The following is a 26,096-nucleotide window of genomic DNA, read 5'->3' as shown; positions in this document are numbered from 1 at the left end:
TTCCTGTCAGACAGACGGACTCCGGGTACAATTTTTAGTTTTTATTTCGGCTAGTATTTCCCTTTCAGTTGAGTCATATTCTTCCACTTATCAATGACAGATCCCCTTTATTATTAATATGCATGACAACAGAAAGGAATTCAACTTATGTCAGGGTTAGGATGACACTTTACACACACACATACACACAGCTTAAAGCATGTAAGGAAGTTAAAGTACATCAAGGTAAATACAGGCTCTTATTTCACAGCGCTTCCTGACGGAGAACAGGAAGTACTGAGACCTAATCTCTTCTTCTGAACCATCTAAACACACGACCTACAGGAGTGTTCATGGATGTGGCTGTCAGCGGCACACACTGTCGTCTTCTGCCTCCTGTTCTTGCATTAACGGAGGAGGAGGGCAGGACAGGAGTGTGGGTGGAGGACAGATGGGTGGGGGGTGTCCATCTAAAAGTTTTCACATCTGTACACGCAGAAAAAAGGGGGAGTGGTGACCGAAGGGGGGAAACACTACAACACCTGGCGTACGCGGACCTCAGCAGGAGGAGGCTCCGGGTAAATACACACACACGGTACGGTTGGGGGGGTTCGGTCGCCGTGGTCCCGTCCACATACACAGATACAGTCTCACACAAGCACTGTACACGGCACAAGAGGTCACCTAAATACAGGGAGCCAACGAAGGAGCGCTAACATCTAGGAGGGGGATTACCCATACAGGCTGAGAGGGGGTTAAAATTCTTATTTAGACCGATCAGGTCACACACTCTCTCTCTGTCACACACACACACACACACACACACACTCAGTCATACACACACTCATACACACACACGTATGCATTTAAAACTCCATAAAGCTACACGCCTGTGCAGAATATACTATCATTACTTAGTGTTGCTAGCTATAGCCGACCAAACGGCAATATATGTTCAAATATTATATGTAACCTTTTTTCCTCAGAATATACAATGATGATGCATTATACAGACAGACGAGACGATGGAAGCCGTTCACATGTTCAGTACGTCAGAGTAAGAGCTTCTCTACATTAATTTCTTCACGAGTGCAAAATCCAATGCTCCTCCACCTACTTCAAAGGTTTGTCGCTGAGCTTTAGCAAGTCCACGTCTGCACAAACCATAAAACAATAAAAAAAACAACAACGTGACAATAACATGAAACACAGAAAAGTATTCTAAATAAGTAGTCATAAATATGGAATGTGAAAAATAACAAACATGTGGTCCAATTTTCTTTTCAAACAATACAAATAAAAGTCCTTCAGTTAAATGTTTTCTCGCGACGACAGAACAATAAAAAAAGAGTCAGAACCAGAGTGGGCTGCTCGCTGTGGCCCCTGTTGTGAGTAGAAGACCATGGGAAGCTGGTGAGGAACACAAAGAGAGGAGGACAGATGGAGAGGGGGGAGGAGGAGGAGGTGGAGGTGGTGGGGTTGTTGGGTGTTCACATGCCGTAGCCGAAGCCGGGCTGTGGCGGCTGGCCGTAGCCAGGTGCTGCTGGGTAGCCGTATCCGTACGGCTGCTGGGGAGGAACGGCCACTTGGGGCCCTGCTGTGAGCATGAGCTGCGGTGTGCCTGCAACACAGAACACCAGGGTTAAAAACCTGCGGTCAGACTGACAAATCGGGTGTTGGGTTTTCATTAATGACTCATTAAAAAAAGATTATTTTATTTAATCTTTTATTGGAACTTAGAAAGTCTAAAAAAAACTCTTATTTTAAAATGGAGCATCTGTCTCGAAACCCAACTAACCCCAGGATAAATAAAGACTTCTGATTAAAAATAAATATCTAGTATTTTTAAATTGTATTTCATTATATCTTTATATTCCGTTAACTTCCTATGTTTATACTATTATTTAAGATTTCATTTAAAGAAAGGAGCAGCTGTCACAAAAACCAATATCCCCCAAGATAAATAAAAGTATTCTGATAAATAAATAAATGTATAGAGTATTTGATTAAATCCTTTATAGGTCATTTTACAATAACTTGGTATGCGTGTACAACTATTATTCTTAAAAATGTTATTCTGAAATGGAGCCACCTTATTTCCCCCGGGAAGTATTCGGATTAATACTCCTGCACATTGATGCTAATTTGCACTAAATGAGCGTATGTTTCCTCTGGAGCAACACAACAGAGCTGTGAGTGGTCGTTACTCACCGTAAACGATGGGTTGGGACTCGGTGTTCTGCTCCTCCTGTTTCCTCAGGGACTCGGAGGCTTCCAGTTTGTCGACCTGTTGAAACAACGACAGAGCGGGCGTCAGACTGCAGCATCACCGCGGCTAACGGCGCTGAGGCGACGGCTTTGTAAAGAAACTGACCTCCGGGTTATTTCACTGGCTGACGGATGGGACCAGGCGCAGACGAATACAGTCCAGATTTAAATAAAGAGAGGCTGCAGGAGGCAGGCCTCGCTAATGTGAGGGTGGGTAGTATCTACATCTAGACAGCTACAGGCTACTCTATAAATCAACATCCACCTCTCTGTGTTAGGAATAAGGGAGACGAACACTAACAGCTACTGGGTTATAATGGTCCCACCATCCAGCCACCCATCTACTCAGTATGTAGAGAACAGACCCCAACCAGCACACACACTCACTGAGTCAAGAAGACTGATGTTTTCCACCCGTTCATTTCACTGAATATTGTTGCCTTTAAGAGAGATTCTTCTGTCAGTAAGACAAACTATTTAAATATAAACAGACTTTAAGACTGAGCTCTAAAGACGCTAATTTAAAACTGACGGTAAGTCAAAACTGATATGCTTCATGCAGGCTTAGGGAGTAATGGATTACATGTAACAGATATTTAGGATACAAAAATGGTATTTCCTTACAGTGACATAAAGAAGATAAAATCTGATTACTAAGAAAAGAAAAAATGGGAGAATTAAAAATTAGAAAAAGAAAGATCAATATATTTTATGTAGACGTATTTCTCCATACTTCTGTTGGGCTTCATTAACGTTCATTCATCTTTATTTTACTTTTTTTTTCAATATTTATAGCCTATTTTGGGTCACAAAAAAATATGCAACTGCCATCCGAGTGAATTTATTTGGGTATACACACACTTACAGCTTCTACAGTATAATCTTAATGATAAATGTTTAGATATAGGGCTTTAATTAACCATATTTTGCTTTGTTGACTGATCTTATATCATCTTATGTCATATATTTGAAATTGTCATTGAGTGACCGTGATTTTGCTCGTCCAAAACTTTAACATATCAAATACTTATCACAGGATTCATATCATTTATCTGTTTGTATAATGAGTTGCCAAATAGTTTTTCTTTTGGGGGAAAAATTACAAGAAAAAGGAAGATCGTGAACCAAAAAAAAGGGGTCATTTTATTTTTGCAGGCGAGGACTGTCAGTGTGTTTTTTACTTTTAGGGAGGGATGCTGCGAGCCCAATAAAGGCTGAAGGGGGCTCGCAGCATCATCGGGAGAACTCGTTAAATGTTTATGTGCTTTAGTAGAAGCCGAGCAACTCAGAGGCAGAAGATGCTGGGAAGAGTTTGAGCTAAAAAATAGAATAAAAGAAGAGTTAAGCAGCGGCAGACCCTCAGCTGAGACGGAGCGCAGGTCGGATTAAAGGTGGTTCTGGGATCAGTTCTCTACACACGCTCGGGCTCTACTCTACAGTCAGTCGCTCTGGTACTGCAGGCTCTTCTGAGAGAACGCGGGCTCTGCTTTGCTTTCAGAAGAGGAGGGTTGAGACGCATGCTGAAGCGGCAGTTGAGTTACTTTCATCTTGAAGAGTGCATGAGAGAGAAAGACACAGAAGGACAGTGGGGGGTGTGAGAGAGAGAGGAGGGGGGGTTGATGCTTTTTGTACAGCCAGTTTTTAAGGTTTCCAGAAGCAGGCACAGCCAAAGCCACGTATTAGCCTGGCCCGAGCGCTGCTGATGCTACACAGCCACGGGGGAGTGCATGCTTGAATTACATGCTCCCCCCCTGCCCTTTAAAGATATCACTCAAACTGGATATTTGCCTAAGCCGTCTGTTGCCTAAAGTCCCGTGTCCACATAGCATCTTTTTTTCTTCCAATGAGCCCATAACGTCGCTAGAGCCTGCCCCGAGAAAACCCAGCGCCTTTTTTCTGAGCGCTTCACCTAGTTGGTGCAGCCGCTCTGAGCGCCTCGAGTTGAAAATATGTCAACTTTCAGAGAAGCGCAGCTGACATCACTGTGGGAAATGGAGGAGAATGTCTTTGACTGTGTCTGTAAGATTGAAACTGAAAAAACCGACGAACACGGGATGTTTCTGCTGTTAAATAATGCGTTTCCTCTGCACTATTTATTAATCCTCTTAATGTTTTTCATTTTTGTACGGCCTTGTGTTGACAGGTACTGGGTAAATAAACTTTATTATGTACAACATGTTGTTCTATCTCTGTACGTGGATCGCCCTCCTCGATCTACGGCTGTCAGACTGTGTGGTGCAGCTCATTCAGACAAAGCCTGAGAGTAAGCATCTTCCAGTGGATGTTCGCGGTGTAAAAACCACGTCTAACAAATATATAGAAGCACAAACGGATAACAACATCTGAGGGACCGATGCTGGTCTGTCAGCGGTGATTCGGTTGAGATATCGTTGCTGGGAGCATTTTTCTGACAGAAGAAGACGCTCTGTGGACACAGGCACTAGAGACACACTTTACTGTAGCGCAGACATATTTAGAATATAAATACCCCTCTGAAAAAGCCTGTACTGGTGTTTATGCTTTTTATGGTCTGAGATAAATTCAGTAGTTCAGACAAACAGGGAGAAAAATTATAGAGATCACTTCTTTAAACTACTACCTTCTATCACTAAATCAGGGTTTAGCTGCAGACTCTCTCAGGATGTAGGTATTAGTACGGTCTGCCTGCAGCGGAGTGAAGTTACAGGAGGGTTAAACATCAGGATTAATCTACACGTGGTGAGAGAAGGACCTGACCACAGCAGGGAGGTTATTCTGCAGAGAGACGCTCCACACGGAGGAAGGCTGCGGGGTGTGCAAATCTGAGGGACTACAAAGCATCTTTCAGCTAATTTATCTGCACTGTGACTCTGTGTGTTATTCCATAGATCCACTGCATGGCACAGCAAGGCTCTACTCAACTTGCTTTTTTTTGGGTTTATGGTTATAAATTGTACCTGGAACTTGCTAGCTAGCCCATACTAGGGAGTGAGACCAGAGGTGGAGGGAGGACTCAGATCCTTTACTTCAGTAAAAGTATTAATACCACTGTAGAAATACTCTGTCACAAGTAAAACGCCTGCATTCATTGTTTTACTTTAGTCAAGGTCCACAAGTATTAGCATCAAAACAGACTATTACTATACTATATAAGTACAAACAATTCAAGCGTTTTTATTTTATGATATTTGCATTGATTTTAAATCATATTGTTTTACTTGCTAATTGTACATATTTGATCTTGATCTGCAAAGCACTCTGGGCTGCTTCTTGTATGAAATGTGCTAAATATATTACGTTTATTTATTATTCATCAGTAATATTTCTTTGAATAAAAGGGATTTGTTTCCCTGGCATAAAAGGAGAATAAAACATCGACATCAGCCAAATTGTTTGACTTTTTTTAACAAAAGTCTCAGCTTCGGTTGAGATATCTGACACGGTTGCATCCCTGATCAGACCTAGGTCAGAAAACACTTCCACAGAGTGTTTACGGGGATCTCTGTTGTATTGAATACTAGCAGCTCTTCTAATGATGCATGGGACTGCGGGTCCTTAAGGGGGAATAGAATAGTCACATCTAGGATAAATACAGAAATTAAATTCATTAATTCTTTGTTTGAATCAATAACCGTTTGTTCAGAGCCTCGCTGACAACAGCAAAACCAGCAGAGCCCTGAGAGCCCGCTGTGAGGAGCGCCGCTCTGCAGGCGGGGAGGGGGTTGTAAGTATTCTAGTGGAGATGTGGAGTTTATAATCAGAAGCAGCAGAGTGACACAAGAGGGAGGGGAAGGGGGGGGTCATGCAATTTCTGCTAAGTTCACTCCTCCAAACTACAGGCTACGAAACAGGGGGAGGAGCGGGGTCAAAAAGAACGATTAGAAAATGGATTCGACTTTCACCTTTTCCTTTATCGCATCAACCTGGAAAGGAAATTCAGAGAGGCAACTTAAGGAGGAAAAAAAACCAAATGGAAGTCTGACAGAGAGCAGACACACGGCTCGTCACTCAAAGACAACTGACAACGACACTTTTTATACAAATGCAGACGTGAGATCTCTCTGGTACTGGGAGCTTCACCGTGTTGCTTACAACGGTGTGGAGAATACAATAAAGGGCAGTAAGTTTAAACACTGAGCAGATGCTCTACACTGTGACTGATCAAATGATTCCTTGTTTTTAAAAAGGAACCAACTTGTGTGGTTTTGAACAAAAAGCCACAAGATGTTTGTCTACCTGTCCGCTGATATTACAAATACGTTGATCTGTTAAACTAAACTTGGCCCTTCAAGTTTGGTAAATAAATGCAACGTCTTTTAATTGTCTCTCAGGTCTGTGGTCTGTTATGAAAGCAGGAGGTGCCATGGAGCAGAGATAGATGTCAGCACGAGCAGGGATGAATCTCCTCGGGACCACATTTGTATGGAAAAGCAGCACGAATGGAAAAAAAACCCAAACAAAAGGAAGACACTGACAGTGACAGAAGCACAGGAAGATGAGCATGAAGGAGGAAAGAACAGGCAGTAATGGAGGGGGGGTTTATCTGTCTGAGAGACACTGCCTTCAGATGAATAGTATTCACAAACATATAATGCTGTTAGATGGGCAAAAAGCATATCAAGGAATTCATTTGTATTCTATTTATAGTATAGGTGTGATAATTTTGTCGGCTCTCCTCACTATTTCACATGTTCTAACACCTGACAGCAGGAACAACCCTTCATCCACCTTATTTCTTCCACCTCAAGTATCTAACATGACTTCCTACAGATGTGCTACCTCTGGTTGACCCACCTTAGAGAGATACTCCCTCATGACCTGGATGAAGTAAGGCATGGAGAAGTCCATGATGTTGTGCCTCCAGGCCGTCTCCAGCACCACGTCGGGCCGCAGCAGGTCGTAGCAGGTGAACAGGCAGGCGGCGAAACACTCCTTCTTGTCCTCGTTAAGGAACCAGGCCAGCAGCTCCTCCGCCAGCTCGATGTCTTTGGACTCCGACGCGTACTGCATGGCATCCTGCAGGGCGGGGAGCACAATGACAGATCAGTGAATGACATTAAAAAGAGGTGAAAACTTCAGTGAATGTGAGGCTGTGGTTTATATAGGGTCAGGGGAACCATTCTGGTTCCAATTTCTGTTTTGCTCATCGATTTCTGTTCTTTGAAGGCATAAAAAACATGCCTTTTGCACAGAAAACAATTTACTCATTGACTTTATATTTATTCAGTCTTACATTTTTGTGTCTGGTTAGCCGGTACCAAGGCATTGCATTTGGTTCTTATTCAGGATCAAATTTTGGTTCCCAACCCTAAGTTTATAATACTTGGAAGAGTTTATACTGAAAGTTATTTTTTTAGTAATTTGGACATTTTTAAGCTACTTTTTTTTATTTTTAAGAAATGTTTAGAAAGTCAATGTTTGGTATCTTTTTTTTTTTAGGACAACGTCACCTATATAACCTGATAGTTTTCATTTTGACTACATGAACATTTCAGACCCAAAATCACACAAAAAACAGGTTTTGAAACAGATATTATTTTTATATGGGTAACACCAGCATACACAACTAGACATGTTGACAGCTGGAAATATATACAGGGGATGTCACTATGATAATGTAAAAGTTTAGGGTTGATGTACCTTGTAGAGCTTGTCCTTCTTGCACAGCTCGACGCTCTGTTTCCAGCGGTTGTTGCCCTTGAACAGGTAAGCGGCGATCCTCCTGAACTCGATCAGATCATGCTTCTCCAGGCCCTGAGCCAGCGAGATGTTGTCGAAGTTGTCATAGGCATCAATGGAAGTACGCACGGCCTTGAGGAGAGGAAGAGGGGAAATTAAAATACAACTTAACAAGCTGGGAGACGGAGTGCGCTGTGCTAGAAGTTACAAACCTCAACAAAAACAAAACAAGGTCATAAACAGGTTATCACACAATCAGTCGTATTTCATACCGCATAGTCTTCCTCGATGATGAAGAGGTTGTTGAGCGCCTCATTGACTGACTTGTTGTTGTGGTTCTGGACAGACCTCAGGTAAGGTTTAACCAGAGGCAGCTGTTTCACCTGGACAAAGAATCAAAAGCAATCATTAAGGAAATCTCTTATTTCAACGCCTCTCTTCACTTATCCTTTCGTAAGCACACGGCTCACTGAGTTTACAGGAGGCAGTAATGTTGGAGACCTTGCTGAAGAAGTTGACGGCGCGAGAGTGGTCCAGCCTCGGAGAGAGGACGATGAGCAGGTCGTTCAGTAGAAGCGGTTTGAACTCCAGGTAAAACTGCACGGCCTTGTAGTACAGCTCCACGTTGGCCACCTACAATCCGAAACACACATCAAATTCAAACTGAACATCTATTGAGCAATATCCAAGTATCGTAGAGTCACCGTTAAAAGACTGGGACGGCCCCCTGGTATTCTTTTTTTATTCTACCTTGGTGACAATGTCTTTGAACTGGCCCTCCTTCCAGGCATCGGCTGGGTGGTTCATCATGGTGATGATGGCGTTGTCGTACTCCTCGTACTTGTCGTAGAGGAACACCAGCTCCCCCCAGAGGTGGGCCTGCTCTGCCGCCCTGAGGACCTGAAATACACACAATGAAATTGGTAAATCTAAAAATCAGCACAATTCAGTGTGCTAGGGGATGCTGAATGTCTCTGTGGTAAAATGAATAATAAATGATGTTTAGTTTTTTGAAGGTGTTGCTGTTGTTCCTCTTACCTTTGGGATGTTGACACGGGACCAGAAGAGCTCCAGGTGCTCCCTCATCTTCTGGGGTTTGAACTTGGAGTAGAGGATGGCGAGCTCGGTGAACATGCCCATGTGAGCGCGCTCCAGCCCCAGGGCGGCCTCCAGCATGGTGATCAGCTCCTCGAAGTAACCGCGGTCCTGCAGGGAACAGACGCACTCAATGACACTAATCAGGACCCATTTAGAGTAATTACAGAGGCAAAATAAACAATGCAAAAAACCTAAAGTTCTTTATTAACCAATAATAAAACAGGCAGCAGCAGCTTCTCACGGAGAGGGACACTAAGGTACTTTATCTGCTGATGGCAGTAAATAGGGCAAACATCAACCGATGCATTGGTGCTTCTCTGATTATGAGTGACGTAAACGCCGCAGGTTCTCTGGTCCCAGTCGTCCCTACATTACCTGGTAGTAGTTGATGAGTTCCTCCAGTTCGTCGGCGTGGACGACAATATGAAGGCCGCACATCTGAGCCAGACGGAACTCCTTTCCTTCTACACACGCAAAACACACCTGGAAGTAAAGAGGATGGGATGTGTTTTAGTATAGACCAGAGGACAGCTCACAGCACTCTGTCTTTACTGAGACTTTAGGAAGGCTTCATGTTTTGTTTACATCATCTTCTATATTGTGATAAGGGAGAGACCTATATTTATTTTTCTGTAGCGTGATATACAACTTCCTGGAGATATGGAAAAACCTATATCTCGATAGAAAAATCGTAGTCTTAGTCCAAACATTTGACACTTCTCTTTTTGTTTCCACCGTAAGGATTAGCAAACTGAAACTGTGTGATCCCCCCTCACCTCCTTCCAGGTGCGGGTGCTGTTTGCCTTGCGAGCTCCGTCCACGGCCGCCTGGTACTCCCCCAGGTGCACCAGAGTGGAGGCCAGACGGCCGAAGTTAGAGACGTTGTTGTAGAGCAATTTGGCCGCGTCATACATCTTGTCATCATAGCAGCGGTCGCCCACCTATAGAGACGTGTACAAAAAAAGCACAATCAGCAGAGTAAATAATAAGATAAGTGTTTGTAGTATGTATGTGTGTGTGTCTGTGTGTGTGTGTGTACGTACTTGCTGAATGTGAGCGTTATTCGGTCCGTTGATGAACTCCTCCAGCTCGGCCAGGCGGTTTGTCTTGGCCAGAGCGAAGATCAGCTCCGTCTCCACGTACGACTCGCGGGCCTTCTTACGGGCCATCTGCAGGAACTTCACCAGGTCCTCCCAGTTTCCTGAAGACGGGATCAACATCAACTTTATGACAACATCCAATATCCAATGCATATCTTATAAAACCTTAATGGAAGCTTCAAATATAATACATTATTTTCCATACAGCCCTTATATTTACTAAACCAATACTAAAGTTCCTTCTGTTAATAAAACCATGACTTATCTCACTGAAGTCGGCATCTATCCTAAATACTTCAGACCTCTAAATGGATAGTCCTGAAGACAGTGTTCCTCTTACCGCTCTGTGCAGCAGCCTGTCCCACCTCCATGTACGCGGATGGGTCGTCAGCCTTGATGTACGAGTCGATGGCTTCCTTCACGAGACCCTTCTGGAGCTGGGCCTTCGCCAGCTGACTCCACACTGGCGGCTCGTTGCATCGCTCAGCAAACTCGTAGGCTCGGTCCAGGTTACCGATGTGCTCGATCAGAACCTGGACAACAGGATAAAATATTTAGGCTGCGTCATACTGTCTCTTTCTCTCAGGAAGGTTCCTAGAGTGAAACACAGCCACCATGATAGGAAAGGAGCTTCCTTTATTATCTCCTTTAGGATACACCCGTCCACAGTCTGCATGAAAGTATTTGGGTTCACGTCTCAGGCGGTAATCCACTGACCTGCACAGCAGAGGTGTTGACATCAAACTTTCTGAAAATAGCGAAGGCCTCCTCAAACAGCTCGTTGCTGATGGCGATGTTCGCGATGTCCGGGGCGTCGTAGTTGTCCAGACGGTTGATGTACTCCATCACACGAGTGCGGTCGGCTTTAATGGCCGTCAGGATGAGCAGGTTCTGCAGGTTTCTGAAAAACAGAACAATAAAAAGGAACGTTCTCAGTGAGGGTCCTATTTTCTACTTGACTTAATACTGTGTTATTTCTGTCTCTTTGCTGTAACAGGGTGAATGTCCCCTCTGGTACTACTCACCTGTGCTCACTGAAGACAGAGTTATCCAGCACGATCTTCTCCAGCAGCTCGATGAGCTCGTTGGGGAGGTCAGCGGTCATGAAGGCTTTGACTGTGACGGACACCTCCTCTGGGTCCTGGGTCTCAGACAAGGCCGTCTGCACCACCTGCAGCAGAGAGGGACGTCAGAACGGATGCGCTACATTTCATGTTTTAATAAGCACATATATATTTGTTTTACAGTCTGTCATGCCAGCTTTTTGCATTAACAATTTAAGCTAGTTAGTTGATGATTCAGGGCTCGGACCTGGTCGATGAGCGGTCTCCTGTAGTTGTTGGTCTCCAGCAGGACGCTCGCCCACAGCTCGGCATCTTTGCGACGCACCAGGTAGCGGGACAGACTCTTGAACAGCGAGTTCTCGTTGCACACCTGAAGCACAATACACAAAAACTATTAATATCACAGGCAACATGGCAGGAATTGTAGGAGACTGACAAAACAAAGACCTAAAAGCCCATTTGTTGGAACAGATCAGCCAGGCGAAACCCTGGGCGTTGCTGCCGGTGAGTGTGTGATGTATGTGCTTTAATGTGTACTACATGTAAGAGTGTTGTACTTATCTCCTTTCTGCCAGAATACAAAGTTATGTGAACACAAGCTCTTAACAGACATGGTTTGGCATGACACTCACATGAATCAGCTCCTGGTCACACTGTCCTCTCTCGTAGGCTACGCAGGCCAGGTGGGGGTCTCTCTTCTCGCAGTACTTGCCCACCACGCGGCTGTCGTAGAAAGGGTTCTCCCTCAGGAAGCGCTCAGGGTTGTTGTTGCTGTCGATGTAGATCTTAGCCAGGGCGTTGTGGGTGGCGGGCTCCTCGCAACCTTCATGAATGCGAGCCTCTAACCACGGCAGCAGCAGCTTCAGTCTGGAGAGAGTTACACAGTCAGTACAGGAATGTGCTGACTCATGACTCCATTCACCTAATGCTTCGCCTGTTCTAGGGTACTTCCGGTTAGCTGCGAGTGCCAACTGACACATGCAATTGGACCGGAAGTAGGGAAAGGGGCGAGGCTACTTCAGGTGAATAGAGCAAATTATTTCCTCTTTGCTTACCGATTCCTCTTCTCCACTTCGGCCACCAGCTCATCGGTGGAGAACTGCCCTCTGACCACCAAGATCAGGTTCTTGATCACATCCTCGGCACAGTCCACGTCCAGCAAACCTCCGATGACTACTGGCAGGCGGCTTGGGTTAACCTGGAATAAATGATTGTAAAGTTACGACACATTCAAAGACAAATGCACAACAATAATTTATTTCAGTGGCTGTCCAATGTCTGAAGCACAGAAGGAAGAGACAAGAGGAAACCGGAAACAGACATCTCCAGCAGGCTATGAAGGAGTAACGTACCTTCTGCACGTAGATCTCTATGTATTTCTGCAGGCTGTTGCGATACAGGTACAGAACCAGGTCGTGGACAAAGTCAAAGCGGTCGCACACGATGATCAGAGGCAGTTGGTCAGTCAGCTTGGCTTCCTGTGGAGAGAAACACAACAGATGAGACGTGACAAATAAATGCTCTGTCTGGATTAATTAGCAGCAGAAAGGTTGGATTAGTTTATAAATGGGACTGTCCTCTTATAGTCAAGGAAACATTAGCCACAAGTAATGCAGGAAGGCATCTTTGAATGTTTCCATTTTCTGTATCTTAAACGTTTGTTACATTTATTTAAATTGTACATAAAAAATAAACGATAATGTATATTTTAATAATCATGAATTTACAACTACTGTTTCTGACCTTGAGGAAGTTCTTCACACGTTCGGGGTCGTAGCAGTTGCTCTCTCGGCAGATTCTCTCCACCTCTTTGATCTGGCCCGTCTTGCAGGCGGCCTGGATGTATTTGAAGTGGACCTCTGGATCCTGGCTGAAGTTCACAATGGACCCCAGGAAGTAAAACAAACCTGAAAGACAAAACAAGAACAAACTGAGTGCAAATATCTTTAAGTGTAGTTTTTTTATTATCAGAAAAGCTGATGGTATATTCCCTGTTTACCTTCAAAGCTCTTGAAAGACTCGAACAGTTCAGTGAGAGACTGAGTGGTGAGCTGCTCATGGTACTTGGAGGCGACCTGGACACAGATCTGCAGGTTCTGGCGGATGTTTGCAGACAGCATGGCCCTCAAACACTCCAGAGAGTCCTCCACTGACAGGGAGCCAAAGAAATTCACCAACCACTGCAGAGGGGAAGAGGAAACAATGAGCAAAACAGGAGAAAAGTCCCAGGCACATTGTTGTATTTCTCCTTGGTCTGTGTTGTACCTCTGGGTTGAGAAGGTGTGTGTGCACCACAGCCCGCTTAATATCATACAGGTCAGTGTAGTGCTCCAGCGCCCTCTGCAGGAGACCAGCCTTCTCACACAGCTGAGCCACATGAGCACGATCATAGTGGGTGAACATCTGGTTGCCCAGGATGGCGTCTGCAACCTGCAAGACAAGACAAAGGGATGAAAACATTTCAGCACTGTATGAAGCTTTGTTTCAGGAAGTACACTTTGCAACAAGGTCAGACATAAATAGATAAAAAGAACATGAAAGCTATATAAAACTTGCAATCATACAATTGTAACAGAGCACGGTGATACTTTGTGCATGTGGAATCATCTGAACTAAACTCAGGTAGTTTCTGTACCTGTGGAGCGTGCACAAGATTCATTTCCAGCAGGCGTGTCTGCAGGGGTCCCTCCATGGGTCTGTTGTTCTTCAGGGCATCAAGTAGGAAGGACGTGCACTGCTGGATCAGGTTGTACTCCATGAACACGTCAACGATCTGGAGACAGAACAGAGAGAGAAAAAAAGTCTCAAAAACACTGCATGTTTTCATTTCTTTCAAAGAGACCCTTTTCTGCTTTTTCCCTTTCCTATAGTGCGTTATATAGGTTTCTGTGCATGTAAATGGTCTGCAAAGGCTAAAATCCCTGTGTTCCCTCCAGTTTTTCTCCCACACATTCCCATGTTTTATATTTTGCCAATCTGAGGAGATGTAGGTGCTTATGTGGTGTTTTTACCTGTGTAATGTCAGCAAGAGGCTCCTCATCCTGGACCAGCATCTGGGAGAACTGCAGGCCCTGCTCCGGACTGATGCGCATGACGTTCCTCAGCAAGAAGATCCAGTCTGGAGTGTAGCCCACCTTCAGGAACGACAACAGATTTAAAATAAATATCCATACCACTGAGGTTCGCCTTTTTATCGAACCACATGACAAGTAGAACCGCTCAATCAAAATCAGTCAGTCATTGCAAAATTCAGACGATACATTTGGCGTTGAAGGAATAATTGCGTTAGAAACAATGGAAAGCTAAGAATATCCTCTTTCCAATGGTGTGTGTAACTCAAGATGTGTTTCAGGGTAGATGCAACTGATTTTGATAAAGCTGAGTCACAAATGTAAAGACAACAGTGGATCCCAGATCACGATGCAGCACGAGTCTTGTCTCTGCAGCAGCATAGTCTGATATTAAATAAACAAAGATAAAGTCAGGCGGCGTCACAAACCTTCTTGGCGTAGAGGACAATCTTCTGGAACTGTCCGGTCTCCGCAAAGCACTGGATGACCTTGTTGGGGACGTTGGCCCTGAGGTAGACGCTGAGGGCCAGAGTGGGGTCTACAGACTTCACCAAGTCTCCGAGCTCCTCAGAGCATTCCAGCTGCAAACACACACACGCACACACACACACACACACACACACACACAAATGAGTCAACTGGAATTAAGTGTATTCCTCAAGCCTCAGGACTGGTGCTGCACATTTAATAATTGGTCGGAGTAAATGAACGCACCTTTCTGACTTAACTATGTTTGTTCCATGAAGTCTAAAAAAGCAAAGTTCTTCTAAAAGCAACAATGATGCTATGCTCAAAACACACAGACTAAAACCAGCAGTTTTGTGGTATGTGTAAAAGAAGAAAGCCATCTAACTGACTATGGAGAGGTGCAGGAACGAGTCCTCAAAACTGGAAAAGGTAATTCGGGGTCGGCCTACAAAAATATGTCATCACTAACGAAATGAAGAAGAAGGAACACAGAATGTGCAAAAGAAAACTGAACGCTTGCTTTGGAACTTTTTTGCATTCAGAGTCAGTGCACTCAATCTCTTCGGAGGCTATTTTTCAAAAAGCAGGTGTGTTTGAATGCATTTCACTCATGGTTGTGACCTTTGAGAACAAAAATCTCAGAGTTAGATTTTAAAAAATCTAACACAGGACACACACCTTGTCCTCTTTCAGCCATTTTTCCAGGAGCTGCTTGCGGCCCTGCTGCAGGACAGGCCGGCACAGCTCCAGAGACTCAAACTTGTTCAGTTGGCCTTGGTCCAGCAAGATGCCAAAGTACTGGAGCAGCGGAGAGGTCTGGCCTTGCTGGGCGGGAACACTCTGGAAACGACGGATAGTGTCTGGGGTCCGCAGGATACCCTGGGGAGCAAACAGGAACGGAGGTCATTGAGTGGGGGGCCAAGCTTGGGAGTAAGTGATTCATGTAACAGGATGACGTAACCACCTGTAAATGTATTCCCTTACAGTTTTTATTAAAGTAATCGGATTACTGTTACATATCTTAAAATTGTCTATATGTTCATAAAATACAACATTTATTTTCTCTCTGATTTATTTGCTCTGCCTTTGACGGGTAACTTGTAATTGTAATAGATTACATTATTACAGTAACCCTCAAAACCTTGATGGAGGCATTACCTTGGGTGCATTGGCCGCCACCTTGGCAGCCTCGGAGTAATTCCCCGCTGCGAACAGGGTGTTGAACTTGCGGGCGAACAGCTCCTCAGCACCGGCGAGGTTGTTGCGGACGGCCATGCGCAGAGCCAGGTCCGGGTTCTGGAGCACGTTGGTGATGTAGGGAATGATGTTTTCCTCCTCCACGCACACAGACAACACCTAGGAAAACACATTTTGCACTCGTTATTATCCTCACACAACAGAGGATAACTAAACGACACCAGCCCCGTATAAACAGTGCATTATTGACGGTAAAATCTGTATGCCAAAATAGATTTAAGTGAATTAGATCCTAAGACTTTTACTCGTCACATTCCTAAATTACAGGGAGGGATTGCCTCATGTGGTGTTACGTGTGTGTGTGTCTGTGTGTGTTACAGTGAGCTGTACAGGGTAAAGCTGCAGATAAGAGCACCGGGCAGTAACAGGATTAGATTGTGTCTGCTTGGCAAGGCTTAGCCCTCCTGCCATGGCTGTCATGAGATGCCCGACAGCGAATATGCTGCTGCTGTCGCTTATTTTCAGAGAATTCTCTGTCAAGGTCACACGACAACACCCAAGGACACACGCTCAGGGCTGAAGGAAAATGAACCGCCAACAAATATCAGAAATAACATCAAACAGTCCCTCTTCTGCTTTTTAGGGTTTTCCCCTTTCCTGTAGTGTGTTCTATAGGTTTTAGTGCATGCACATGGTCTGCAAAGGCTAAAATCCCTTTCAGTTTCTCTTCCACACACTGCAGGAACCAGCAGGAAGTTATTGCTTTGGCTAGCTATTTTAATATCTATGTTATCTATGTACCTGTCCTTTCCTGTTGACCCCGATGATGCCGGCTGTGGGCTCGTGGGGGGCGGTGACGAAAATGGTCTCCCCGCTGATCCTGTTCATGTAGATACACGTTCCAGTCTCCAGGTCGTACAGGTGGATGTAGCCGTATTTGGTGATGAGGAAGACGACGTCTTGCTTGGAGCTGATCTACATGTGCAGGAAGAGAAATGTGGTTACAGAGTGTGAACGAAAAATCCAGGTCCCACTGTGATGTCACACACTGAAGGGAGTTTCATACTGGCCTTTTCTGAATATCCTTTTTGTTTTTTGAATTGTGAGAAAATAATACTGACTCTTTTTAGCAGATAAACCAGTGGAGAGTTTTGAAGTGGCAATTAGTAGCTTAAAAAAGCCAACAGGGCCTACGTGTGACCTTGGCAGTGGTGCTGTTACCTGCATGGCCACAGGGAAGTCATTCTGTGCTTCTGGAGGAAAGAAAACATCCACAGCTTTCTTTGGAAACGGCTGGTTCCCAGTGGGCGGAGTCCCCACTTCAATAATGTGCAGCTAAAGGTAAAAAGAGATGGAGACATGAGGAGAAGACATCACGAAAAGTTGATTTTCCACATCTGAACTGACTCTTATCCTGAGCTCTTTGTCTCTGCAGGTGTCAGCCTCGGGTCTCTGCAGTGCTGTTATTACCTTTCCTCCAGCCTGTCCTCGCACGGCAAAACAGAACAGGGTGGATTCTTCAGTGTTGCCCTCCATTTTGAACTGTGCAAAGCCGGCGGCATGCCCCTCGATGGGCTGAGACACCTTCCTGTCCACAGAGTACAGCTGCATGGCTCCGACCACACGGTTTTGCTGAAGAGGAGAAATAAATCCACATTTAATGCGTCTGTGATTTATTGTTGCATTAAGATTATTTTCAGTTGTATTGATTCTTTCACACCTCGGCTTACAGCATGAATTATTGGCTACGAATTATAAGGTTTCCTGGTAAAATAGCCATGATTCAAAGTAGAATAAAAATGTAACGATGCACCGATGTCAAGTTTCTCCAATGCTGATGTTTTCCTGTTTATTCTTTAGTTTGTATTTTTCCCTTTTTTTGGGCCAACAAAACAAATATGCCTTTAAATTATCCATTATTACTAGACATATTTAATAGCATTTTATTGCCATCCATTCAATTACATGGTTTAATAATAAAATACATCACAAGCTTTTAGTTTCATGCATGGACGGAGATTGAAGAAGAACACAGACTGCTCGCTCAAGTCTCAAGTTAACAGACGGAGCAGTTGAGAGGTTTTTATCCTACAGTGACAGCGGAGGACACTTAAGACACAAATGGCTGACAGAGGACTTCTCAGGTGATTTTGCTCAGACAGCAGAGACCGTGGCAATCCAGGGAAATTATCAGAAGGCAGATCACTCTCAGTCAGTGTTTAATCCTTTAAAACGCCGGACAGACTTCAGGTTTCATCCGTCATAATTGAAAAAAAATGACGACTAACGCGACCAACGGTACGTGCTCACATACAAAGATCTGCGTGTTTCATCTTTTTACTGTTGGTTATAAATGGTGTTTACATCGACTGATGCCGATGTCTGTCCAATGCATCGATGCATTTCCAATTAATATACATTTAAAAAACCTTACTACTACATTTCTGGGTCATAAAGAACTGCTGTTTAATAAAAATGAGTATTAAGTTAATTTGTAAACAATCATTTCCGGTTGTTTATTTGTACACGTCGGTAATTTTGGTTTGCAACTAAAAGATAAGTAACCATTAATGCACGTTTAAACAGACAACAAAATCACAATCAATCAAAACCACTAGAACAAATATTAACAGCAATATGTAATAGATAAATAGCCTTTTCTTTCACAGCATCTGTGCGACGCTGCTACAAAGCCTTTATTTTGAATCATTTTACATTTCAAATGGAGCTGGATAACCAATCAGACTGCTAGACCACCTAATCACACTGAGAGGGTGTCTGCTATTTGAAGATTACTAAAGCATGACTCTAAAGTGATCACCTGTGCTGAGATGCCGATGAGCAGCAGCCACTTCTGCTTGGCGTCGGTGCGGTAGTTGATGATCTGGCAGCCCGCCAGGCTGGAGTGGCGGTCGAACACTTTGATTGGCTGAGAGTCGCCCTCCATGCTCCAATGGTAGACTGCGTTGTCTGTGACCAGGGCGACGGTGTTCAGGGAGATCCACTTCCAGAAGGTCACGTCGTCTGTCATGGTATGAGCCTTCATCTTGCTCTTCATCTCGATGTTGAAGATCTGCAGGGTCTTTGCCGCTGTGGAGGTCAGCAGATGACGTTAACACACAGTGACCCCCACCACAACACACTGATAGTGAAAATAAAAAGAGAAGCACGATCATTACGTGACTACAGCTACGACAGGAAAACACACATTACAGCAGACTCTGGGAGTAAACACAGGGCATACCAACGTCCAATCACTGGGTCTATGTTATTAGTCAGGGTTTAATGACACCAAACAAGAAGCCACAACCAGTGTGAAAACAAGAGGCAAGACCAACAAAAGGGCAGCCACTGTGGGATCTGCATTCAGTTAGCTCTGATGCAAGTTACTGGGAAAGAACAATAACAAAGCTGCATCCAAAAAATGCAGCCCCCCCCCCTCATTCATTTCAATGAGGCCACTGTGTTTGCAAAGCAAGGGAGATTTTTGAGTTGTATTTGCAATGTGAACCCTACTGGTGACCTTGTAGCTAATGTCATGGATGTAAAAAATTATCGTGAAATCCTGTTTCATAGAATCTGAAATGCTGTGCAGTCCAATTAGCATTACTACTGAAATAATTAGCATTACTACTGAAACTGGACTACTTGGATCCAATTTCATGTTTAAATATCAGTTGTTTTAAGTTTGGATGCCTGACATTAATATAACTACTACACTTTCTGTGATCTATTTAACCGAAAAAATGTATTCCAATGTCTTCTGGAATAAAGGAGAGGATGTAGGGCCACCTCTTTTTGGAAGATCTGACCAAAAGTCTTTTATTTTTAACTTCTTAGAAATTCTGAGATTTAAAAAGACAGAATTTGACCTTTTTCTCTATTCAACCCAGAAAAAAAATCAACTAGGAACCAATGTCTGCAGAATACGGAACAGCATTAGGGCCGCATGTGAAATTTCCAATATCTGACCAAAAGTCACATTTTTCTTTTGAGTTCTGCGAGTCAATTCAGAATTCTGTGAGTTAAGGCACAATTCTAACTTTTTCCTCAAAATTCTGAATTTAAAATTTGAGAACTCTGACTTTAAAGTCAAAACAAACAAAATATTCACTTTTGGTCAGGTCTAAAAAACAAACAAAAAAAGGCCTCAAATCACACGTGACCCTCATCCTGTTCTGTAGCAGAAGTTTGTGTCCGGCCCCTCCACCCCCTTCCCCAGCTACTAGAGAAATGAGTCTCTAGGCGCGTTGCCCATTTCTCTTGTGGGATTCACACTGAAATGTAATCCTAGCATGAGGGAGATGGGATTTTGGGGTTGGTCTGAATGCAGATTGGCAAAAGACGACCACAAAGCACACAAACAGATGGGATGGGGAAGGATGCAGTCACACCCATACTCCTTTTTTTTTTAGTATCACTTGAGGAAACACATACCAATTCTTTGTGCCCAAGACATATACTTTAGATTTAATCTAACTGAAACCCATAAAGGCAGTACAGCACATGAGTGACAATGCATACAGTGAGATTTTTAAACAAATGCTTTGGTAAAACTGTGTGGCTACAGGAAATACAGACAAAAAGTGAAGTGACGATTATACTGGAGCACAAACACTGTAACTACACTCCTAAATATAGGTTTTTCAACACACTGAGGCAGTTTTATAAGCCACTGAAGACTATTCCTTTGACATAATGTGAAGTAGGACACACGACACATTTGGATTAAGCTCTGTAGATTCTCTTTAAATGTATTTGTTGTGAGTAACTGTGCGTCTCCCTGTCATCCCTGATCGTACCACTAGGGGCGCCAAAGCAATACATTTTCTAATACTCCATACAGTAGATTAACTTCATTTGAAACCTGAATTATATCACAACAAGAGCCAAAGTTAACCAACGATATGCCATTCAATCATCTACAAGTCTGAGGGAATGTCTGCTAACCAACATTTTACATAAATACTAAGAATATATGTCATATAACAAAGGCCAGTGGCACCAAATTCTAAATATACCAAATAGTGTTTCATTTTTGCTTTACACATCAGGCACATTAAATAGGAACATATCCAAAAGACATCCAATCAATTATAGCCTACAGTTTATCCATAAATGTCAATGCTTGCTTGATTTTCCAATTGTTTAAACGATTATTTCAAACCCTTTTACTGCAAACATACATACTGTACATCACTACCAACCATTTTCCAAGGCACAGAATATGACATTTGTTTTAATCTTCAAGGTATTTTGCTTGGGTCAGGGCTGGTGGTCTTTCATTGTTGAATTAAATAAAATATTATTTCCTGGCAGATGATGTCATGAGAGTACTTTCATAATGTGACAGGCAGTTATAAAGTGACGCAGGAACTGTACTATTGAATGCTGATATTCCTTTTTAAATTTATTTATAAAAAAGGGCAGCCATTATTCGTCCGTTACAGGCTTTTCTGCTGCCTTCAGGTTTTGTGCGTCACCTTCTGGGATGTTTTACCTCCAAATAGAGTGTTTTCTTTCAACTATAATTCGGAAAATGGTCAGCTGTAATATACGATATTTGTACAGCAAATGGGACAAACACACACACATACACACTCACACACACACACACACACACACACACACACACACACACACACACACACACACACACACACACACACACACACACACACACACACACACACAATAAAGTCCTTTAAGCTTCCCTCTTGATTTTGCTATGCTTGCTTTGCGCTGTTATTGTAAATCCAAGCATTCATTAAAAAATTACCAACTATGCAAACATCTCAAGACAGTGCAAACAGGAGTACACTTTGACAACTCATGATATGTAAAATTCAACTCACCGTCTGCAAACATAAGAAAGCAGTAGGAAATGAAAAAAGAGCAAAAAACAAGCAAAATAGACAAAGCATTCATGACAGCATGACAGTTTACTCTCTAGTACTACGGCTACCTTTCCTCAAGTATTTATACATTTTAAATTCTTACACTGTATTTTAGTTACCTGACAAACAGAAATGGGGTGGTCTACATATGAACATCAAAATGAAAAGCAGACTGTGACAGCTACGTAACTGACTGACAACACAAACCAAATTTACACAAATGACCAGATGTATAAGAAAAGCACCGTGTATGAACGGCCAAAGAAATTACTTCCTGTGTTTCCACAAACTGTCCTCTCTAGGTGGCACATTAAGCTAACTGCGCTAACACAAGCATCGTAGCATTAGCTTACCTTTAAGGGCAATAACTTTGCTGGCAGGGTTCATGATGGCGCTGTCTGCGGAGATGGGCCGGCGGATGGGGTTGTTGGGGTCGGCCATGTCGATGATGACCACCTGGGCCTGCTCACCCACTTCTCTCTGATGCAGATGAACTTATCAGACTCCATGGTCAGAGTGCTGAATCCGATGTTGGCCGGGTTGATTCCCAGGTTCTGGAGCTGAGATATGAACACATGACTTGTTTAAAGAAGAAGAAAACACAGTGCAATACAATACTCATTCACAATGTCTTTTATGTAAATATACAACATATCCCTAAGGCATCATCCATAGAATCCTTTCAAGTCACTTTTTCTTTATAAAAAATACATCATATAAATAGAGTGGTCTTTCTGGAGGCCGACACAGAAGGTAACATTGCACAGGCTTCCTCACAAAACAATTCAATTTGGGATTTCTCCATGTGATTTTGGATTATTGCAGAAAAAAAATCTCTGTTGCAAGCTTGTGTGATACTTAGACGTTTTGTTCAGCAGGATCATTTCCACATATTAAACAACACTTATGATTTATGGGCTATAAAGGAACCTTGTTTTCTGTATAACAAGCACCCTTGGGTTGCGTAAAATAGAATTAATTCATATTATAATTCGGATTTGGTTAAGTTATTCCAAGTCTGCAGTGGATGTCCACATAGGGGCTCTAGATTAATAACCATTATGAACTGCAGGTATAGTCGTGCAGTGCCATCCTTAAAGACCCTTGTTGGGGTCCATGTAAAGGTTGCAATACATTGACGGGTGTTTCTAATATTTTGTCCACCCTAGCCATATCAGTGAGGGTCGCAAAGATAATAGAAAAAAACTCTTTAGTTTAGTAAACTGGAGAATATTGTCCAATAGTTAGAGGTCATCCAAGGTGCTGCTTCCTGTGTGGTTCATTTCTTACAGTTAAAAAGGCAGAACAATAAACACATAACTACATTAAGCAGCTGAGATGTGCCAGACTTTGATTAAACAGACGATTCCCCATGCCTTGGGACAATTACTGATAAAGCTCATTGTGAAGCCGTGTGCAAATGGGGGAATCGGTAATCGTTTTGTTTGAAGAAACCATGAAGACCTTATTTTATTGTGATTTTGTTGAATCTATTTTTGTCTTTATCTCCCTAGAGGAGCGATTCTCAGAATGAAATTGTTGAACGGCCTTGCTGATTGGTGAGTCACAGCTTAACCCAGGGTCCCTCCCTGTACACCACACAGTTAATGACCGGCTCTATTTAAATGACGATCCCACCCTGTGCACACTAAGTTTCAGTGCTTATTCCTTCTGATTGAGATTTGGAATCTGAAAAACTCCCAAATATGTTTTCACTTTTATTTAGAGTCCCCAATATGTAGAAAAAAACCCAGTTAAAACAGATTATTCCAGCAGTCTCAGATTAACACGTTGCTCATCATTGCACAGAGGCTATAAATGGATTTATTTAATGTGTTAGAGTGGTTCATGTTTGTTTATTGTCTGTATTGTTTGTTTGTTAAAAATGTGACGAAACTGATGCCATGTCTACTGCAAACACATCATCCTGCTGTTAAAAACGCAGTTAGGAGCTACTGATCCGGATACAGGTGTTGTACGAAATTATAACATATATTCTGATAGGGGACATGATGTATTTATTGGCAGAACAGGGGGACCATGGATCACCCGGCTCACCCCCGAAAGCTGGGAAATTACAGGACACTGTTTAAATGGCCTGTCGTGACACCACATTACCGATGGCATACGCTTAGTTTGTAGGGGACCATGGTTTCACAGCTACTAGTTAGCTTAAGTATATCATATTAGAGAACCCATATAGTGACATTAAAGCCACATCATAATAAAGTTATTTAAGAGGCTTCAATCAAAATGTAACTGCAATATATCCTGTAAAAAAGACACGAGAGATTTAAAATTGATATTCACTTGTGTTGTAATTTCTTTTTGGGGACATTACACATTCACATGAAGAAATGGACAGATTCTAAACCTAATTTTGCTATTTTTTACTTAAAATTACAACAACATGGCACCACTATCATATTAAAAAGAAAGAGGCAATCAAAACCAATTTGATAAATATCGTAGTTGAAATGATACAGGTTTTTTTTTTCACAGCAGCAGATATAAGACATTGCATGAATTAGAAGTCAATTATATAAAGATTAAATATGAGATAGAGTATATTGAATACACAATATAAATATACAGAATATAATTTGACTCTGCATTTGTAACCCTGACGTCAATGTTTAGTGTATCATGTTTGATTTACATATATATGTTCTTGAATAAGATAGTAAGAGGGAAAAAATGACAGCTTCATCAGAGCAGATTAGCATTTAGCAGACTGAATACACCTCTAGGTGACGTGACTGCAACATCACGACACATCTACTATAACGATAGCTTATATAGCTAATGTTTGCTAACCTAAATGTAGCCATGTAGATATCAATAACACAAGAACTACACACTGAAGGTCATGAAAGCACGTTTAATGCAAGTTTTCTCCCCCCCGTCCGTCGATGACAGCTAACCTCGGCTAGCGTAGCAACAGCATCAGTGCAATGAATGAGAGATGCTAGCCGTTAGCTGCTGACTAAACGGGGGAGGGGAGGTCATTCATTTGCTGCGGGTTTTGAACTGAAGATAACTGAATACACCGTTCATTCCTATGAGAGTCGCTCAGTGGCGCATGAAGCCCAAAATGAAGCGACTGTGGCTCCATAAAGTACCTGGACCATCCGGGGCTTTTTAGCCCACAGAGCATGCGCAATGGAGTTTCCTTTAAGCCCCGCCTCCGATCTCACTTCCTCTGCCCAGTCAAATGAATGAGAGATAATAACTCTGGATTCAGCTTTTCAGCGCATTCTACACGTTTTACACCCTAATGATTTAAATAAGGGCTATACAAGTGTTCGTGCTGGGTAGTTTATTTAGCTAAAAAAAAATTATACGCTGATTTACAGACCTCTCTTTCTCAATGTAAGTCAATGAGAAAAAGTCTCTTTGGGCCAAAATCACGTCGTAGTACCACCGTTTGTCCACTACGATCATTCCAAAAATCGGCTTCAACAACCGGCGCACTTCCTTCCTTGGGGTTTGGTATTGACGTTAGCTTAGCTAGCTAGCTGTCAAACGGCAGCTAAGCGGGTAAAATGAAGAAATAACGATAATGTTTGTTTTGTGTTCACACGTCGCTATATAGGTTTGCTCACATACCTGCAGGTGCTCCTGGAAGCGGATAGGTAGGATTTGAGCCATGGTGAGGGTTTCCTTTTAGCTTCTCCTCCTCCTGAAATCCTAGCCGTAAAGCTAGCTCTTCGCCGCGCTAGCTTCGACCTCCTCACTGTGTAGGTCGGAGCCAGTCAGTGAAAACAAAAAACACGATAAAAGGTAAAATACGGTGTCGGTAATCGTGTTTCCGAAATCTGCTACTGGTAAAAAATGTTAAGTATGTCCCCCTTCTGTGAGTGCTTCCTGCCCTGCATCGATGGATAGCAGTGGCTGATCTTCTGTCCGAAATCCGCAATGGCGGCGGAAAGAGCCTCCTTCAGTCCGGAAGCATCCAGGGAGCTCTGGAAGGACACTGGTCCCTGAACGCCCCTGGGTTAAGGATGGAGGGGTTTCATAATTTATTATTTTTCATATCAGAAAAATAAAAACACTGTCTGTGTGTTTTCTTATCTTTTTTTTATCAATTTAACATTAGTTTATCCTCCATATAACACACCGTATATACCGCCCATTTGCGTCAGTTCCGTTACAATTTAGTACGTTACATTAAAATAAATAAATAAATAGCATCTAGTACATTACAATAAAATAAATAATAGAATCCAGGGAGCTCTGGAAGGACACTCGTCCCTGAACGCCCCTGGGTTGAGGATGGAGGGGTTTCATTATTTA

General features: G+C 42.9%; 1 protein-coding gene across 1 annotated transcript; it reads right to left on the bottom strand.

Annotated features, from left to right (window-relative positions):
* Positions 1-26: 26 nt before the first annotated feature.
* On the bottom strand, positions 27-25,748 carry LOC134880625 (clathrin heavy chain 1-like). Its single transcript, XM_063907621.1, is given in 33 exon segments — positions 27-1,600; positions 2,191-2,266; positions 7,021-7,242; positions 7,867-8,037; positions 8,178-8,288; positions 8,407-8,538; positions 8,656-8,805; positions 8,944-9,111; positions 9,379-9,486; positions 9,780-9,944; positions 10,047-10,204; positions 10,444-10,636; positions 10,821-11,004; positions 11,129-11,274; positions 11,415-11,537; positions 11,800-12,034; positions 12,223-12,365; positions 12,520-12,645; positions 12,911-13,074; positions 13,167-13,347; positions 13,433-13,597; positions 13,803-13,940; positions 14,179-14,301; positions 14,667-14,819; positions 15,385-15,585; positions 15,865-16,062; positions 16,705-16,878; positions 17,125-17,238; positions 17,374-17,535; positions 18,725-18,993; positions 22,154-22,273; positions 22,276-22,360; positions 25,410-25,748. Coding segments are annotated over 33 exon segments (5,031 nt in total). The 5' UTR covers positions 25,452-25,748; the 3' UTR covers positions 27-1,469.
* Between the last annotated feature and the right edge of the window lie 348 nt (positions 25,749-26,096).

Source organism: Eleginops maclovinus, chromosome 18 (genome assembly GCF_036324505.1).
Source record: "Eleginops maclovinus isolate JMC-PN-2008 ecotype Puerto Natales chromosome 18, JC_Emac_rtc_rv5, whole genome shotgun sequence".
NCBI classification, from domain to species: Eukaryota; Metazoa; Chordata; class Actinopteri; order Perciformes; family Eleginopidae; genus Eleginops; species Eleginops maclovinus.
The sequence above is the reverse complement of the archived record's forward strand: the minus strand, read 5'-3'. Positions and strand labels throughout refer to the sequence as shown.